We start from the raw sequence: 20211 nt of genomic DNA on the forward strand, positions 1-20211 counted from the left end.
TGCCAATGTCTTTGCAATTTATACAAACAAGTGGCGTATAAAAAGATGATTCAAATGAAAATCAAGATGACTGCATTAAAATATAAACAGTAGGCTATAGGCCTATTTCAATAATATTGAAATACATTTCATGTTCAATCAATTGAGTTCTGTTTTGTTACTTGTAGGGTACGGTCTGTAATTTGTCTCAATATACACTGAGTATACCAAACAAATATACCAAATAAATATCTCTCTAGTCTAGGAGCTAATCCGTCTCCAGTATTGTGAAATAATTAGAATGTTAAGGTAAGATTTTAATGGAGAAGCGCTGATCCTAGATCCTAGCGCTTCCTTTCTTTTGATCCTATCAGTATCGACACGTGCTCCAACGGCACGATAAGGGACCATTCTCTCTGCGTGGTGTTTTCAACGTTCCATTGCTATCGGGCTCTGATGTGTTAATCAGCATGGTTTTTCATGAGGTTGTGAGAACAGCTTTTCACAGTGATTATGAGAATTGTGTTATCGGTTGTCTGTGTTCATTTGAGTGGTGCTTTGTCTCTGCTCCTTCTCTTGTCTCTATCCTTCCCAAGCCACCATTAACATGAATAATATGAATGACGGGTGGTACGGTGCCCTGAAGGAGACCATTCAACAGCAGCAGAACCAGCTGGTGTGGGTTTCAGAGGGAAAGGTAGGACACTCAGCGCCGAGACTAACATCATCAAACACTTACCAATGCATTTCATTTTAATGAAAATGTTGTATTCAAAATTAATGTCAGACAATTTTAATATACAATGTATTTTGTGCATGAATACGTTTTTCTTTGCCATTCATTTCTCTGTCTCTCCTCACTGTAATGTTGCTGCTTCTGCTCTTTCTTTATCTCCCTGTCCCTCTCCCTCCCTCTCTCCCCCTATCGTGTCTCCCCAGGCGGACGGTGCTCCAGATGATGACCTGGATCTGCATGATGACCGTCTGTCGTACCTGTCGGCTCCGGGCAGTGAGTACTCCATGTACAGCACGGACAGCCGCCACACCTCCGACTACGAGGACACGGACACAGAGGGCGGGGCCTACACCGACCAGGAACTAGACGAGACGCTGAACGACGAGGTGGGCCTGCCCATTGAGCCCGCCATCACCCGCTCCTCGGAGCCCGTCCGAGAGGACCCACCAGTCATCCAGGAGCCCCTGAGGTACGGCGGGTACCAGCACACAGTGCAGCCCGACCCCCTGAACCGGATCGACCCAGCCGGGTTCAAGGCACCAGTGGCCCAGCAGGTACCATTTATGAGAGCCGTGCATCTGCCCTGTTGTCTCGAATCCGTGGTGTGCGTGAGGAGGGTGTTCTGGCGCCGCTATTGAAGCAGTGTTTTAAAACAGTATTATCTACTAACACAAAACAAAGAAAAACAAAAAAGATGGAAAGAAAATTTGTATCCACTTAAGTATTTATTCACTATCGTTGTTTGTGTTTTTTTATTCTTGAAGAAAAAAAGATAAAAAAGCAAGAATAAGCTTGACTGTTATAATCAGTATTCACGACCTGTGTTAGTGTGACTGTTATAATCAGTATTCACAACCTGCGTTAGTGTGACTGTTATAATCAGTATTCACAACCTGTGTTAGTGTGACTGTTATAATCAGTATTCACAACCTGCGTTAGTGTGACTGTTATAATCAGTATTCACGACCTGTGTTAGTGTGACTGTTATAATCAGTATTCACAACCTGCGTTAGTGTGACTGTTATAATCAGTATTCACGACCTGCGTTAGTGTGACTGTTATAATCAGTATTCACGACCCGCGTTAGTGTGACTGTTACAATCAGTATTCACAACCCGCGTTAGTGTGACTGTTATAATCAGTATTCACGACCCGCGTTAGTGTGACTGTTATAATCAGTATTCACGACCCGCGTTAGTGTGACTGTTATAATCAGTATTCACTACCCGCGTTAGTGTGACTGTTATAATCAGTATTCACGACCCGCGTTAGTGTGACTGTTATAATCAGTATTCACAACCTGCGTTAGTGTGACTGTTATAATCAGTATTCACGACCCGCGTTAGTGTGACTGTTATAATCAGTATTCACGACCTGCGTTAGTGTGACTGTTATAATCAGTATTCACGACCTGCGTTAGTGTGACTGTTATAATCAGTATTCACAACCTGTGTTAGTGTGACTGTTATAATCAGTATTCACAACCTGCGTTAGTGTGACTGTTATAATCAGTATTCACAACCTGTGTTAGTGTGACTGTTTTTGTTGATGTCGATGTTCTCACTGAGGAGACGAAGTTTTGTGTCTGTCAAGTGTCTGTATCGGTACCCACCTATGTGCTCTTCCTAGTTGTTTTACTTGTGATTCGGACTGATACCGTGACACCAGAAAGTATTATGTGCATGTTGGAAATGTCAGTGTTAACCACGTATTGCTGTTAATGTATTTATCTGGGTCAATTCGGCCGTTATGATATCCACGAAAAGTTTGTCTTCTGATGTGTAAAAGAGAAAAAAAGAAAAGGAAAACATTGTACTGTAATCTAGAATTAAAGTCCAATCAGACTACATTAACAACAGAAACTTTGTCCTGTTACGAATTCTTACGTGGCAGATTGATCATCTAAAGCCATCAGTTGAATTTGGTCCGAGGATGGTGAGTTACTGAGTTGGTCGGTGGAGGAGGTACAGAGCAGGCTGTGTTACGCTGTAACGTTAACATTAGTGAGGGTGTATCTCCCTCGTGCAGTAGCACCGTGTATTAAACGTTTCTGAACCACTTCACAGAATGAGAAAGCAGAGGCTGTTCCGGCCACCATGCCTATCCTCCCCCAGCAGCCTGAGCAGCCTGTGTTACTGGCTGAGACAGAGGCAGCGCCCACTGCTGTCAACAACACTGTAAATGGTGTAGCGGGTTTGAGCCATGGTTTAAGCCTTGGCCCTATCGCTGCTCCCCAGAGCAAACCCAACCCAGGCCCCGGCCCCGAGGCTGACAGGCTTAGGATGCCCACCCCTGATCTAGCTCAGCCCCTGGCCCCGGCCCCAACGCTCGAACCCGAACCCCTACAATCCGGACTGCCCAGTTCAGAACCACAGGTACCCATCGTCTGGACATGGCCTGGCCCGGCCGACCCCGCTGTCGGTCTGCTGTGGCCTGTCGCTGCCTGCCTGTGTACCGCCCGCCACGCTTTCCTTTCACTCTTGCATGCCTGCCCGCTGTCCACTGTGTGCTTCTGAGAGAGAGAGAGACTGTGTGTGTCTGAGCACTCGTAAACAACAGTGGGCTTCTTGGAGGAGAATATAGACTGATTGCTGCATTGGTGTGGCACCTATATAGAGAAGAGCAGCGAAGAACCTGAGGCTCTCACTGTTGCTTACCCTCTTTGCATGGCTACAACATGTTTCAGTTGGTTTCTCTTCTGTTTAAACGTAGCAGTAGAACTGATGATAGTGGTGTACTGGTTGATGCAGACTGAATGGGCCATTTTAATTATATCGATTTATTTGGCGACATTCTCTTCAAGTTATCAATCAGTATTTTGGATATTTTATTGGACATTTTATTCCCTGAATTTGAAATGTAGCCATTCCGCTCCAACTGTGGAGTATACATTTTATGGATTTTAAACATCCCATGAAGTTAATGTAAATAATGACTTTTTTTGTTCAATGGCTACTTTTCAAATGCCATGGTTTTTAATAGGGTTTACATTGTGCGGGGAACATGCAGTAATTTCATTTGGCTTGTAATGTTATCAAGATAAAGTTTTTATTTTGTTTTGTATCTACTTTGTTAGTTTTGTTTTTGGGTTGCTGTTTAAACTAAAGTGGTATGTTGTGTATATATATTGAGATCTCCTGTGTGTATTGGCTGCTCTGATCTGACATTCAGACCTGCATTCTGTTTGACCTGACCTTTAACCCCTACCTCTGAGTGTCTCTATTTCAGGTCTCCCTGCTTCCTCTCTCTGCTTCCTCCTTCAGCCATTATTAATCTTCTGTTTTAATATTCTACGTTGCCTTCTGTTACTTGATTCTTATATTTATAAGCACATTTATTTATTGGATGTGTGCTACTGGTTGCTCTTGTCCCATTACTCACAATATGTTTCTTCCATTGTTTATTTCCTCAGATGTACAAGAAGGATCCCTACCTGGAGGAGCCAGTCAGAGTGAACCATGGTGGTGTAAAGCCGTCTCCAGCGATGGGGCCGCCCATGACATACGAGTCCCAGCCTCCGTACCAGGACCAACACCCGTACAGAGATTACGATCACCCGCCCAACCGCTACGATGGGGGTGGCTACCTGGAACCAAAGTATCGTAACTTCGACTCTCAACTGCACCACGAGAAAAACGTGCCTCACTACGATGACCAGTGGCCTCCCTACAACCAGCAGACCTCTGCCCCACCACCCCACCAGCAGCAGCACCCCCCTGGGCCTGGCTACGACCCCCGGCTGTCCTACGAAGACGGACCCGAGCGAGACTACAGCCCCCCTCAGCTGCGCTATGATGAGACCCCGCTGGGCTACAACGGACGACCTCGTTACGGCAAGCCAGCAGGACCAGGACCCATCCGCTACGATGAGCCTCCTCCATCCGTCCCAGGGGGCTACGCTCCTCTACGTTACGACCAGGAGCCTCACCCGTATCCCCCTGCAACACGCTCTCCAGAGCCCCCTAAACAATACTACCAGGGGGAGCCTGCCCAGCGGCCAGGACCTGGGCCTGCCTACAACCAGGCACCACCTCAGCACCGAGGCTACAAGCCCCCGCCCCAACAGTATGAACCCATCATGAGCTTTGACGCCCCCGTGCCCGCACCCAAACCACAACCAGAGGCTCTCCGTCCCTCACCTGGGGACAAGGTGATCACTACAGCCCCCAATCCCCTTCCCCCTCCCCCCAGAGTGGAGCTGGAGGACGACCCGGCCATAAGGGCCCAGTCGGTGCTGTCCAGGGTCAAGATGTTTGAGAACAAGCGCTCTGTGTCTGTGGACCGAGCCAAGGAGGCAGGAGATACCGTCGGGCTCAGGGTAAGCATCTGGAAAACACCTCACTCTTGTGCACGTATGTAATGCTCAGTGCTTGACTTGGGCACGAGCTCAAATGCTCTACTGCCTGAGCTCCTGTTCCTCTTATAGAACATTAGCTCAAAAGTATTGTGGAGCTCCTGCACCTAAATGCAAACAGTACCGGCACGTAAAATGAGTACCAGAACCTATTTCAGTCCAAGTTAAGCACTGGTAATGCTCACAGGGTTACCTGACCCTGACCTCTCCTAATTATATTTGATTGGTCCATGTGATGTCCGTAAAGGTTTACTTTTCCAGGAATTTTATTTGCATTTCTATCTTGCTCCCACAGTCAGCAGATCTGCCCACCAAACCAGGCGCATGCATTCCTAAAGCCAACTCGCTCAGCAATCTGGACCAGGAGAAGTCGTTCAGGTAATGGGTCATAATGGAATACAGCACTGAGCCCCCCCCCACCACACACACACACTACATCACACCACAGAACAGATGCTGCTTTATCTCTGAGGGCCAGATGTGTCTGTTAGGGCTGTCAGGTGATCCACTCTGAAGTGGATAATAGGGCTTGGAAAGGTAAATTACTTTTGAAGATATGATATGAATATGACAGTGTACTGTATTGTATGGCTGCCGTATTGTGTGCTCCGACCCAACTTAGCTATTATTTTGGCGTTTATCTACGTTGTTTTCACTAAATGCCTCCGCTATCATTAACTCAGTTCTGGGTTCAACTACAAGTTTGACTCATCTGCCCTGGGCTCTTTGTGTACCTCCAACCAAATCTTCGGGCTACCCAAGAGGAAACGCCAGTGAAAAGGAGGCAGGAGAGTGGCCGTCCTGGAGAGTCGAAGGCGAAAGGAAAACCAGCCACCAGTTCCCTTCATTCTATTGGCCACTTGATAATAAGATGGATGACCTCTGATCGCAGATTTGCGATCAGCGGGACTCTCGTAACTGCAATATCCTCTGTTTTTCTGAAACATGGCTTTCAGACAAGATACTTGATGGATTCTCCATTCACCGAGCGGACAGGATATTGGATTCAGGGAAATCCAGAGTGGGAGGGGTAAGTCTCTTCATCAGCAGCAAATGTTGTGCAGACTCTAGCGCAGTGGAAGGGAGTTTCGCCCTATTGTTCACGTCTTGAAATACCTGATGGTCAAATGCTGACCTTTTTACCTCCCGAGAGACTTATCATCTGTTATTGGGACTGCTGTATATATTCCACATCAGGACAACAATAACAAGCTGGCACTTGATGAACTGTACGAGGCTATAAAGAGGCAGGAAACCATGCACCCAGATGCTGCTTTTCTTGTTTCCGGTGATTTTAATTCCGCGCCACTCCTGCTTCCTGTTTACAAACAAAAGCTCATACAGGAAGACCCATGATGTGCTCCATAGAAAATGGTCTACCGGAGCAGAAGCTATTCTACAGGACTGCTTTGCTAGCGCTGACTGGAATAGGTTAATTAGGAAATGCATCACTGACGTCATCCCCACAGTGAAGGTTTGCTGCTTCCCCAAACTAAAGCCCTGAATTAACACAGAGGTGCGTGCTAAGCTAAAGGACAGTGCTACTGCTCACAGGGCTATAGCAGCCAATCGTGAGGCTATGGCTGAGGACACGAATGCGTAGAAGAAGTCCCGCTACGACCTCTGCAGAGCTATCAAACAAGCAAAAGGGTAAGATCTGAACAAGGTGGAATCCTATTATACCGGTTACAGTACATTTTGGACTACAAAGGAAGCCCTAGCCATGATCTGCCTAACGATGCCTCTCTACCAGACAATCTCAATGCCTTTTATGCATGCCTCGACAAAAACAACACAGAGCCCAGCATGAGGGCCCCCGTTGAGCCAGCCTGGGTGATCTCTCTCTGAGGCTGACATGAGTAAGGTTTTTAAGTGGGTCAACTCTCATAAGGCTGCAGGGCCAGACGGTATTCCAGGGTGTGTCCTCGGGGCATGTGCAGAAAAGCTGGCAGGCGTCTTCACAGACATTTTCAATCTCTCCGTGTCCCTGTCTGCAATCCCCACGTTTCAAGCTGACTACCATCATTCCTGTTCATCAAAACTCTAAGGCATCCTGCCACATTAACTACCCTCCTGTAGCACTCACATCTGTAATAATTAAGTGCTTTGAAAGGTTGGTCATGGCACACATGGACTCCATCATCCCAGATAGCCTGGACCCACTCCAATTTGCACACCACCCCAACAGATCCATAGATGATGCAATATCAATTGCACGCCACACTGTCCTCTCCCACCTTAGTGCCCTCCAAGTTTGTCACCAAGCTCGGGACCCTGGGATGGAACACCTTCCTCTGTATCTGGATCCTGGTCTTCCTGATGGTCGACCCCAGGTGGTAAGAGTAGGCAACAACACCTCCGCCACGCTGACCCTACAACAATGGGGCCCCCCACGGGTGTGTGGTTAGCCCCCTCCTCTACTCTCAGTTCACCCACGACTGCGCCACGCACGACTCCAACTCCATCAAGTTTGCTGATGACACGTGGTGGTAGGCCTGATCACAAATGATGATGAGACAGGGAGGAGGTCAGAGACCTGGCAGTGTGGTGGCAGGACAACAACCTCTCCCTCAACGTCAGCAAGACCAACAAGCTGATCTTGGACTACAGGAAACAGGGGAGGGTGCACACCCTCATCCACGTCGACGGGGCCGCAATGGAGGGTCAAGAGCTTCAAGTTCCTCTGTGTCCACATCACTGAGGACTTAACATGGTCCTCTCACACCAGCACAATTGTGAAAAAGGCACGACAGTGCATTTTGGCATGGCCCCTCAGATCCTTAGGAACTTTTACAGCTGCACCATCAAGAGCATTCTGACTGGTTGTATCGCCGTCTGGTATGGCAACTGCACCGCCCTCGACCCCAAAGCCCTACATAGGGAGGTGCGGACGTCCCAGCGCATCACTGGGGGTGAGCTCCCAGCCATTCAGGACGTACATTCCAGGGTGTGTCTGAGAACTGTTCTCCATACTCCCGTCCGGAAGGTGGTACAGTTGCATCAAGGCTCAGACCAACAGAATCCTAAACCATGGGTTCTCAAAGATTTTGGGGCTGGGTACCCCGTTTGTGATAGCAAATTCATCAGGGACCCCCTCATAATCAGAACACAACTTGAGTTAAATAAAAATAGCATATATGGAGTTTTACCATGACTTTGTGTCCATGGCCGGACGAGCAAAGTCTTGGGCCGTGGGAAGGAACATTTTTAAGGACTCGCCACTTGGCATTGGAGAGAAAAAATGTCAGTTTTCAAGCAAATGTGCTGCAATTCTACACATTTTGTCATGTAGTAGAGAAATGTTTTGGTGTAACTATAAAGCTAATATCCTGCAATTCAACCAATTTTGCAATGCGGCAGAGAGAGAACCTTGCCATTTTAAAGCTTAAAGTAACTGTCCAGTGTTTCAAGATTTTTATATCATATTATCTATAATTAATAATTACAATATGAGTGAAATAGTTTTCCTTTCAAAAATGGTAATTATGTTAAAAAACTGTTTTTCTATGTTGGAATAGTGTGGGCATACCCCAGGGGAGAACGACTGCCTCCTCTCATTGAAGCCATGGAAATTCAAGGCCGACCGCAGTATTGCAGGCATTGTTTGCAGAAAACAGGATCCCTCATTATAGTGAATTTAACTTTTTGTAAATAAAATAAAATATTGAAGACGATCATGGTACAAATAATAGCTTCTAATACACCTCAAATATTCCAGTATCCCTGCACATTGTACATGTACCCTGTATATGGCTCCCTGTCTTATTTCTTGTTTTTTTTGTATTTTATTATTAGTTATATGAATACTGCACTGTTGGGTAGGGCTTGCAAGTTAAGCATTGTACTGACGTAAAACAATGCCGCTGCCTCTCAATGGTGCTGCTGTTTGCTGCTCTTGATCTTGGAGCGCCCCTCGGTGGACACTAAGAGAAACTACCTTCCAACTCTGCACACACTGACTGATGCACACACTGACTATACGCATGTTGCAGAGGCTGTCCCGTACACATGTTTATCATTGAAGCACTGATGTTTTCATTGTAGTTCTCTCTGATTTGTTATATGGTAAATTGTAGTTATTTAGAGATCGGAACAAACACACCACAATATATTTTAGAGGAATTTCTTTGTGTGGTTTATGTTATTTTAATTGGCTCACCCCTTCTTTATCTCTCTCCTCAGAGTCCCTGAGCCTCAGAAGCCCCGGGAGGTGTCCGATGATGACATAGTGCGCTCTAACCACTATAACCCAGATGAAGACGAGGAGTACTATAGGAAACAGCTGTCCTACTTTGACCGGCGAAGCTTAGACGCAGTCAAGGCCCCTCCTCAGACAACACCTGTCATTGCAACCAAACCTGCTGCTCAACCACAAGCACATCCCGGATACAACTACCCCAGGTAACTCACTCCCACGTGTCACTCTCTGGGATATGTGGTAGGAAATCAAATCACTGTGGTGGGAGACGGTGTATGTGAGTGGAGCGGAGCGAGGAGTGGAGCGCTTTGACTGGAGCGTCGGCCTTCTCGCCCGCTCCAGTAGTGCTCACTTTACGAGCTCAGGGCATGCCTGGCCCAGCATGCATTTTTTGTCTACTTGTCTGCTGCTGTAGCCCCTTGCTTTAGCTACTGTCATATAGCTAAATATTTTCATAAAGCATGATGGTGTACTTACTAAGTGGACATGCTAACAGAAAGGAACGAGGTGGGTAGCTAGCTTAGTGTGTCACTGTAGCAAAGTATTTATAAACTCAAAATCAGATCTCTTAAAAGTTTCGTTAATTTTCGTTCTATTATCTATACAATGGGCCATCATTGATTTTGGCCCAATAGGCCTGGCATATTACCTCTTCCAAGGTGCTTTCTGTTTTGATAGGGTTATTTTACCTTTATCCTTTAGGCCTACCTACAGAAAAAAGAAAACGATGCATCCCTGCCCAGCCTGGCAAGAGTGTTTAGGGGGGTGTTTAGCATCCCCAGTGGCTCTGCAAGCTCTGAGAGGGTACTCTCCACTATTGGTCTGCTCTCCAGGCACCATCACATGAGTCTGAAGCCACAGACTCTGGCCAAACTCATGTTTCTAAAAATGTATTCAAAGGCACTGTAGATGGAGCCTAATAAAGCATTTTTTATTTTACATCTTAACCTTTATTAAACTAGGCAAGTCATTTAAGAACAAATTCTTATTTACAATGACGGCCTACCGGGGAACAGTGTGTTAACTGCCTTCTTCAGTATCAGAACAACCGATTTCTACCTTGTTAGCTCGGGGATTTGATCCAGCAACCTTTCAGTTACTGGCCCAACGCTCTAACCACTAGGCTACCTGCTCTAACCACAAGGCTACCTAATTTTTATCTAATTCTAAGTAAGTCACAGCCTATATGTGCAATTTATAAATTGATTTAATGCAACAAAAATGTTTTTTAAGTGCTGAGCGCTTAATGTCACTGCCAGCCTAGTGTGCCACACTTTTTTGGCTACCTGTCGTACTCCTGACCTGTTTCGTGTTTATATGCTGTTTAATACGACATGTAGCTCATTTGAATTGATGAGCGCTTCTTACAGTCGTCCTTTCCTGTTGTTTATTAAAATACTTTTTATTCAAATCATTTGGTTTTGGTTTCAATATTCAAAACCAAATGGTAGGTCCAGGTAGTCACAAAAATAGATGGATGTTGGTTAAACTGTGATTTTAATGAATGGAGCGAATTTGGAGCGGCAGTTTTTGAGGAGCGTTTTTTAGTGGAGCGGTTGGAAAGGACTGCTCCATGAGCGATGAGCAGGTTTTCTGACCGCTCAACTCTGCTCACATACTCTGGTGGGAGACACAATACAGCTTACTCTTCCCCTACAGCACACTCACCAGACAGAAACCTAATGGGGGTCTAAAGCTTTTTATCTTAAAGTGGTTCCTCCTTTAAAAGTTGCGAGCTTACGCCCCGGGACTTAGAGGTACCCAGCGTCACGGCTTCATTGCTCCAGACCACCGCAAGGGGGAGTTACAGCACTCATTATGCATTTGGGTCCCAAGGTTTTTATATGACCAATCATATCTAGTGGTTCCAATGACGAATTTAACGTTATGCCACCCGTCGCTGGTGATTTTCTTCAGCGAAGATGTCTGGCAAAAACATTACAGTGGAAGCAAATGTAAGTAATTGTAACATCATAACGAGCCAAGCAAAACATTTATAATTGAGAGGAATATGTTAGTTAATGTAGAGACAAACGATTGTGCGTATTTTTTTTGTTGTAAAGTTAATTTACGAAAATCGCTATTAAGCAGTTTTTTTTCTATCATATCCAATAGCAGGTGTATCAAACTCCATTATTTGAATGATGCTGTGTCTGCATGTATGTATTAAAATTATACACTTCAACAGTGTTTACCGCTCCTGGGACATCAATGATTACACATTGTAATTAAAAAATATATTTTTTACCTTTATTTAACTAGGCAAGTCAGTTTTTATTTTCAATGACTGCCTAGGGACAGTGGGTTAAGTGCCTTGTTCAGGGGCTGGGGCAGAACGACAGATTTTTACCTTGTCAGCTCGGGGATTCGATCTTGCAACCTTTCGGTTACTAGTCCAACGCTCTAACCACTAGGCTACCTGCGCCCCAACTATGCAGTAGACTAGAAACATGATTTTAGTAAAGGCTGATTTGTAATTCATATATACAGAAAAAAACGGTACACTATACTTCCTATTCATATCTAACTCCCTTCATCTGTATTAATCTGAGGAGGTTCTCCCAGCCATGTGAACGATTGAAAACAGGGAAGCAAAGTTTTTTGTCACCAGAGCGGCTTAGAGCATATTACTATTTGCCTGTGAATAACCAGACCTTCATACAAACTTGCTATGCTGAATTCTTGACGCACAATCGAAGGTGCTGCCATATCCTGCCAGCACGCCCACAAGCGAACCACTCAGGTGGAGAATGATGCGAGGAAGGAGATGGGAGTAACAATCCAGGCTATTTGCTCTGAGACCGGCATAATAATGTAACGAAACAAGCAGGGAGCAGGTTTCGAACCCTCAACATTCTATCCCAAAGTCCAGCACGCTATCGACTGTGCCCAAATATATTAATTGGAGTCGATTGTGGCTAAAAACACTTCATCAATTGGAATCTTTAACATGTGGAAAAAGTTGCAACAAATCATTTCTATCTACCTTGCGAAATCTACCTACACACGTATCTACCTACACACGGTTAATGTTCTGAAAAAAAAAAATATATAATATATTGGTCATGGCTCCCGAGTAGCGCAGCGGTCTAAGGCACTGCATCTCCGTGCAAGAGGCATTACTACAGTCCCTGATTCAAATACAAATACAACAGACCGTGATTGGGAGTGCCATAGGGCGGCGCACAATTGGCCCAGTGTCATCCGAGTTTGGCTGTGGTAGGCCGTGATTGTAAATAAGAATTTGTTCTTACCTGACTTGCCTAGTTACATTTAAAAAACAACTGGCGGCAACCGCAGCGCAATCAATAGGAGGTGAATAGTGGCTGGTGCTGAAAATATAGCTTACTTGTTAGGCAAGTGTTGCACACCAACAGATGGAGAGAACCTACACCAGTCGAGCAATTCATTTAAAAAATAATCTTTATTTTAATTTGACTTTACAAACAACAAGAGGGCTTAATTGGAGTCTTTCTTCAGAGCCTAGACCTATATAAAATAACTTAACTGGCTGAGGTAGGCTATGAGGCTTAATGAAATAAAGAGAAAAAAAGACATTAAAATGCGGATGTTTATTTAAACTACATTTTAGTCGCACTTCCACCCAGCTCCGCGACCACAGGTAAAACCTTGCTGAGATGATCAATGTATTTGTTGCATTGTTGTATCGTCAATTTCTCTAGCCAAAACATCTTGATGGCTTTGACCAGTTCATGTTTGCTTGTCGGCTTGGCAGAGTTACAGATTAATGTTTTCAGTTGATGCCAAACAAGTTCGATCAGGTTTAAATCAGGAGACCTACCTACATGTAGAGATTAAAAAAATATTTTGAGATATACTGTAGGCCTACCGTAGGTGTTGTAGGTTTTATTTATTTTACTTTTAATTTACTACATAAAAGTCTACTTACTCTGCTGCCGTCTTGACCCAGTTTATGCCCTCGTTTGCAATGCAAACCCGGGCACTTTCCCATGTTTACTACAGTATGTACTATAGGCTATGTTTACTTGTCAGACTGCACAGTAGCCTAATAAACAAATGCAGGTGGCTTATATCTTCTAAATGCTTTATTATCCAAATGTAAAAGAAAATACTGTACATTAGTGTATTTCTTCATCAGCATCTTTATGCTTTCGTTAATAAAATGATGATAAAAATACTCTTTCAAAATGCTGAACTTATTTAGTTATGGATCCATAACAAATTTCTATGGGAATACATATCACTGAAATTGTCTAATGAAGGTAAACAAATTGTTGCTTATTGGAAAATACTCTTTCAAACACACGGTCACGTTGTACAGCGCCATTATGGCTATTAGCAGGGCAATATTTTGGCCTTTATAGATATTGGTCGTGATAAATCAATTAGATTTTTATTTTCACTTAATCTCTGTTAGGGTATTGGTTAGACTAGAATTAGAAAATTAGGGTGCAGAAATGTTATACTCTTAGTGTAAGCTTTATTTAACTCGGCAAGTCAGTTAAGAACAAATTCTTATTTACAAGGATAGCCTACTCCTTCATCTCCGTCGGGGAATTGAACCCCGGTCTCCCGCGTGCCCTGCCCGCCCGACACAGGGATTCTTTAGATAAATAGCCCAGTATTGTACTGCCGACCGTCACGCTGTACAGCACCATATTTTCCGTTCCATCCTTACGGAAACCCAGAGTGTTTTTGTTTTTTCTTGGAATAGAAACACCATAATATTCATCAAATTAATTAAGCAAGTACCAGTCAAAAGTTTGGACACACCAACTCATTCCAGGATCTTTCTTTATTTTTACTATTTTCTACATTGTAGAATAATTGTGACGACATCACAACTATGAAATAAGACATGGAATCAGTTAAGAACAAATTCTTATTTACAAGGACAGCCTACTTCCTCCCCTTTGGGGAATTAAACTCTGGTCTCCCGCGTGCCCGCTTTCTCTAGTACAGACATGGCATGCTCTCTCTTATGTAAGGAATTAGGTACTTTCCCATGTTTACTACAGTATGTATTGTAGGCTATGTTTACTTGTCAGACTGCACAGTAGCCTAATAAACAAATGCAGGTGGCTTATAGCTTCAAAATGCTTTATTATCCAAACGTAAAAGCATATACTGTACCGTACTCTGTTTCTTCATCAGCATCTTTATGCTTTCGTTAATAAAATGACGATAAAAATATTCTTTCAAAATGCAGATGTTGATTTAGTTATGGATCCATAATGAATTACTATGGGAATAAATATCACTGATTTACAGAAATATTGGAACCAAGTTGTCTAATGAAGGCAAACAATTTAGAATCCTCTTATGCTGTAGCCTACTCCCGACCGTAACGTTGTTCAGCGCCATATTTTCCATTCCATCCTAATAGAAACCCTGAGTTTAGTTTTTCTCGGAATAGAAACACCATAATATTAATCAGATTAATTAAGCCAAATTTCTTAAAATCAATCCCATATGCTATGTTATTACAAAAAAGGTTTTAAATTCTCTGGTAATGCCAATTTGGAAGACTATCAAATGCTTCTCAAAGATGCCCTCTGGTGGTCAAACTAGCACTAACTTGCATTAACAGAAAAAATGTATGACAATTAAATAACGTGCCACAGAATGCTGCAGCAGCCTGCAAGGTGTACTGCAGTATGACGCAACTTTTAAAGGCGGAACCACTGTGGCTACATACACACACTACACCTGGGGTCTAAAGCTATACTACAGTATATCTCTCAGCAACACACACTACCGCCACCGGAACAGTTGTTTCACCCTGCAATGGAAATGGACCTCTTATAGTTGAAAGGACAGAGTTGGTGGTTGGCCCGTGCTGACAAATGAAAAACTCATTTTTGAAGGCAAGCTGTGTTTTGTTATCCTCCTGGGCGACAGTAGAAGGGTTACTTTGATGTACCACACTGTGTACATTCTCCGCCTCAGTCAAAGACCATGCCAAAGATACAAGATTAAGTGGGAAGGGAAAAATACTATCATACTATTCTTTTATTCTGAATTTCTTTCAACTATCAACAATAGGTTTCACTGTTCTTACAAGGTGTTTTACCACTGTAAAACATGCCTCGAGACGTTCAGGCTACTTTGGATGTCAAAGCTGCAATATATGCATCAGTATTTGCCCCATTTTGTAATTAGCTATTTAACAAACCCATTCACTTGTAACTGCTACAAAATGATCAATTGCACTGTAAGATCTTATTGGCACTAAGTAGTGGAAAGCATATTTTAAAGTGTGTTTTGGAGAAGCAATCTGTGTAAATGAATACAGTCAGTTAACTAGATGGAGCCACTGTGTTTTATTAAAACTAACAGACTCGCTGAACTGCAGTAATTGAACCTTCCTCTTGAGGATACATGGCATGTCACTGTTTAGGTCTAGATTTTTTGAAGTACTACGTGTGACAAACTGTGATACATTATTTAAAATCAGTTATTCTAACCCTGGCCTGAATTCTTCTTTACCTTAAACCCATATGTTTGTGCCATCATTGTGACATTGGTTGAATGTGCTCTTGTGTTTTTTTTTACAGGGCAGAGTCAGTGGAGAAGGTCAGTCCTGTGGATAGGAGATATGAACCTGTTCCCCAGGTTACCCCTGCTGCCCCACCTGCCATACTGCCCAAACCCACCTCACCTGAGGGTAAGCACTATTGTATAGGACACACACTAGTCTAGTTCTACATGCAGTATTTTCATCTATAAATATAATACTCACACACACTCAATGACTCACTTACCAGATCCTCATGACTCTCCCAAAGCAGACACAGTCACGACCAACTACCTGCCCCAGAAGAGTTACCCTGAGAAGTCTCCAGTGAACGGTACGGCAATGAAGGACCAGCCCAAGGCCCCGGCCAATACCAGCTACAACCGCTACGTCCCCAAGCCCTACACCAACTCCGCCAAGCCCTTCGAGAGGAAGTTTGACAGCCCCAAGTTCAACCACAACCTGCTGCCCAACAACAAAACAGACCTGGCCCCAGCTATCAAGGCCCCAGCCAACAGCACAGCCCCAGCCAAGCCCCAGATCTCCCCCCAGCCTACAGACCTGGACTCAGGCTTGGACACCTTCACACGCACCATGGACAACAGGTCCAAGTACCAGCACAACAACATCAACGCTGTGCCCAAGGCCATCCCTGTCAGGTGAGAAGATTCAACATCACCCCTAGAGGGGTAACCTACCCACTGGCTGAACTATACTGGGGTCAGTTATAAGATATTGATTGTAGTGTTATCGCCTCGCTTCATGTATTATGGAAGACACACACCAGGAGTGAGGAGTGTCTCTGTGCATGGCTAGAGAAAAGAAAGCATGCAAAGTCACATGGTCATGTTTCTTACAGTTCTATAGTTGACACATTGAATGATACCAATGCCTTTGCCTGTCCAGAAGGTGTCACAAATGTTTCAGAGGCGGGCTCTAACTGGCTCTATGTTCTGGTATCTGACTGTGACAACTCTCTCCCCCTGTAGCCCCAGTGCTCTGGAGGATGATGATGAGGATGAAGGTCACACGGTGGTGGCCACGGCCCGGGGGGTCTTCAACTGTAATGGAGGGGTGCTGAGCTCCATCGAGACGGGTGTCAGCATCATCATCCCACAGGGGGCCATCCCAGAGGGCGTAGAACAGGAGATCTACTTCAAAGTCTGCCGGGACAACAGCATCCTGCCCCCCCTGGACAAGGAGAAAGGTCAGACATGGGTTCATGGTACACGGGAGTTAGAAGATTTCACATGGGGTCATTCGCCAAGCTTTATTCTAGTCTTAAGATATTCTATTCCTTAGTTTTAAGTGTTTTTAGTTACCTTAATTGCTGGCTTTACAGTGGATATTATAAGTATTCACCCTTCTTGGATTTTTGTTCACATTTTGTTGCGTTACAAGGTGGGATTGAAATAGATTTCATTGTGATTTTTTTTGTCATTGATCTACACAAAATACTCCATAATGTCGAAGTGAAAAGAAAATTCTTCAAGTTTTTACAAATTAATAAAAATGTATTAACAAAAATATAGTCATTGCATAAGAATTCACCCCTTTGTAATAGCAAGCCTAAATTAGTTCAGCAGTAAAATACTGCTTAACAAATCACATATTCACTTGCATGGACTCACTCTGTGTGAAAATAATAGGTGCTGTCATGATTTATTTTATGACTAGCCTTTCCTCTTTCCCCCATAAATACAACATCTGTAAGGTCCCTTAGTAAAGTATTCAATTCCAATCACAGAGTCAACTACAAAGACCAGGGAGCTTTTCAAAATCCTCATGAAGAAGGGCAGTGATTGGTAGATGGGTAACAATAACAAATCAGACATTGAATATCTCTTTAAGCATGGTCAAGCTAATAATTATGCTGTGGATGATGTATTAAACCACCTAGACACATCAAAGATGCAAGCTGTTTTTCAAATACTCATACTAACCGCACTAACCGTACAATTGTGACGTAAATTGAGTATGTAGTATGCTTATTGGTCATAGTATGGATATAGTTAGTATGCCAAAAGTTCCCGGATGTCGTACAAAATGCGAAGTATACAAGCAGTGGACACTTTCCATGCATTTAGAGCACATAATGCAATTCTTCAGAAAATGGGCGTGGCTTCACAACGTTTTCAGATTTGAAGAAAATGGCTGAAAATATGCAGCCGTAGTCTGACAAGAACGGATACAAATTCATTGCTTTAACTAATTATGACAAATGTTAGGAAAATGTTGAACATTGTAATAAAGTAATGAAAGTAACTTTTCAAGTAAGTTACGCTACACATTATGTTTGCTGACATTTGTTAGCTTCGCTAACCTTACGAACCGCATAGCATAACATTACAGCAGTATGTACCGGTATATTAGCTAGTTACTAGTTGGCTACTAATACATTGTCAAACTTGGCAGTATATTAACTATATGCTATCTAACTAACTAACCAACGTTTATTGACTTGATTATTCACGTCGTGCTTACCTAAGTGGTATAGTCATTGTGCATTCTCAATGGACATTAATTCTGGTTATCTACTCCGATTTCAGGGCACTCTCGTCTGACGAACACTCAACACCTGTTGAATATAACCGGTTGCAGTAAATGTTGGCAAAAAAGCGGAATTAAATTGTTGCCAGCAGCACAGTTAGTCACCAACGCTCTGGATAACATGAAAACAGCCTAATCAGCTCTGCTAGGGAGAGTAAAATGGTCAGAGTGAGGTGTTCTCTCATTTGTGTCTGAAAGTATCTAGCCAGTTAGCTTGGGTGCTTGACTGCCGTTGTGAGGTCAGAACTCTCTGATCAACCCTACTCCTCGGCCAGAGTGTCCAGTGTGCGAACAACAATCTGACAACGCTCTGAATTTACGAACTTCCAGAGCGCACTCTGGCACTCCAGATTGAATTTACAAACACACCCGAAATCATAAGATGTCTAGCTAGACATTTGTTATGCCAACAAGCTAGCAAGAGGTTGCAAATCAAATCTAATTTTATTGGTCACATACACGTGTTTAGCAGATGTTATTGCTGGTGAATCAAAATACACACAAATCTAAGTAAAGGAATGGAATTAAGAATATATAAATATTTTGATGAGCAATGTCAGAACGGCATAGACTAAGATAGAATAGAATACAGTATATACATACGAGATGTGTAATGCAAAATATGTAAACATTATTAAAGTGACTAGTGTTCCATTATTAAAGTGGCCAGTAATTTCAAGTCTTATGTATATAGGGCAGCAGCCTCTAATGTGCTAGTGATGGCTATTTAACAGTCTGATGGCCTTGAGATAGAAGCTGTTTTTCAGTCTCTCGGTCCCAGCTTTGATGCGCCTTTACTGACCTCGCCTTCTGGATGATAGCGGGGTGAACAGGCAGAGGCTCAGGTGGTTGTTGTCCTTGATTATCTTGTTAGCCTTCCTGTGACATCAGGTGCTGTAGGTGTCCTGGAGAGCAGGTAGTTTGCCCCCGGTGATGCGTTGGGCAGACCGCACCACCCTCTGGAGGGCCCTGTGGATGCGGGCGGTGCAGTTGCCATACCAGGCGATGATACAGCTCGACAGGATGCTCTCAATTGTGCATAGCAATAGCATCAACTTCCGGTCGACAGGCGAAGTGCTAGTATGCTCAACTGAAAGGATACCGTTGGTTTACACTATACTAAAATGAACTAATAGTATATTGTATATGCTTATTAAGTATATAGTATACAGTATGTTAGTATGGGTATTCGAACACAGCTGCAGTCGTCTTTCTGAACTGAGCTGCAGGACAGGGAGGAAACTGCTTAGGGATGTCACCATGAGGCCATTGGTGATTTTAAAATGGCTACAGAGTTCAATGGCTGTAATGGGAGAGCTGAGGATGGATCAACAAGATTGTAGTGACTCCACACTAATGACGTAAATGACAGAGTGAAAAGAACAATACAAATATACAGAATAAAAATATTCCAAAACATGCTTCCTGTATGCAACAAGGCACTAAAAGAATACTGTAAAAATGGCAAAGGAATACACTTTTTGGCCAAAATGGAAAGCCTTATGTTTGAGGCAAACCCAACACATCGCAGAGTAAATGCTTCCTTATTTTTAAGCATTGTTGCATCAGGGTATGGGTATACTTGACATCGGCAAAGACTGGACAGTTTTTCAGTATAAAAAAAGGGATATCGCTAAGCACAGGCAAAATCCTAGAGGTAAACCTGCTTCAGTCTGCTTTACACCAGACACTGGGAGAAGAATTCACTTTTCAGCAGGACAATAACCTACAACACAAGGCCAAATCTACACTGGAGTTGCTTACCAAGAAGACAGTGTATGTTCCTGAGTGGCCAAGTTACAGTTTTGGCTTAAATCTGCTTGAAAATCTATGACAATACTTGATCTGTCTAGCCATGTTCTCCAACACCTTGACAAAGCTTGAGAATTTTGAAA

At 43.6% G+C, this 20211-nt stretch overlaps 1 protein-coding gene across 16 annotated transcripts in view; it reads left to right on the forward strand.

Moving 5' to 3' along the window:
• LOC115202998 (tight junction protein ZO-1) overlaps positions 1–20211 on the forward strand; it is a 155273-nt gene that overhangs the window by 130686 nt on the left and 4376 nt on the right. For 12 of the 16 annotated variants that reach the window (XM_029767225.1, XM_029767231.1, XM_029767228.1 and 9 more), the window contains 9 exons: positions 576–676; positions 919–1269; positions 2782–3090; positions 4128–5033; positions 5365–5447; positions 9252–9470; positions 15807–15916; positions 16017–16425; positions 16756–16973. In XM_029767225.1, coding sequence (XP_029623085.1) covers positions 576–676; positions 919–1269; positions 2782–3090; positions 4128–5033; positions 5365–5447; positions 9252–9470; positions 15807–15916; positions 16017–16425; positions 16756–16973 — 2706 coding nt within the window. The remainder of the gene's footprint in view (positions 1–575; positions 677–918; positions 1270–2781; positions 3091–4127; positions 5034–5364; positions 5448–9251; positions 9471–15806; positions 15917–16016; positions 16426–16755; positions 16974–20211) is intronic. The other 4 variants (XM_029767227.1, XM_029767229.1, XM_029767230.1 and 1 more) reach the window with 4 other exon arrangements.

The sequence above is a fragment of the Salmo trutta genome, chromosome 12 (assembly GCF_901001165.1).
Source record: "Salmo trutta chromosome 12, fSalTru1.1, whole genome shotgun sequence".
Taxonomy (NCBI): Eukaryota; Metazoa; Chordata; class Actinopteri; order Salmoniformes; family Salmonidae; genus Salmo; species Salmo trutta.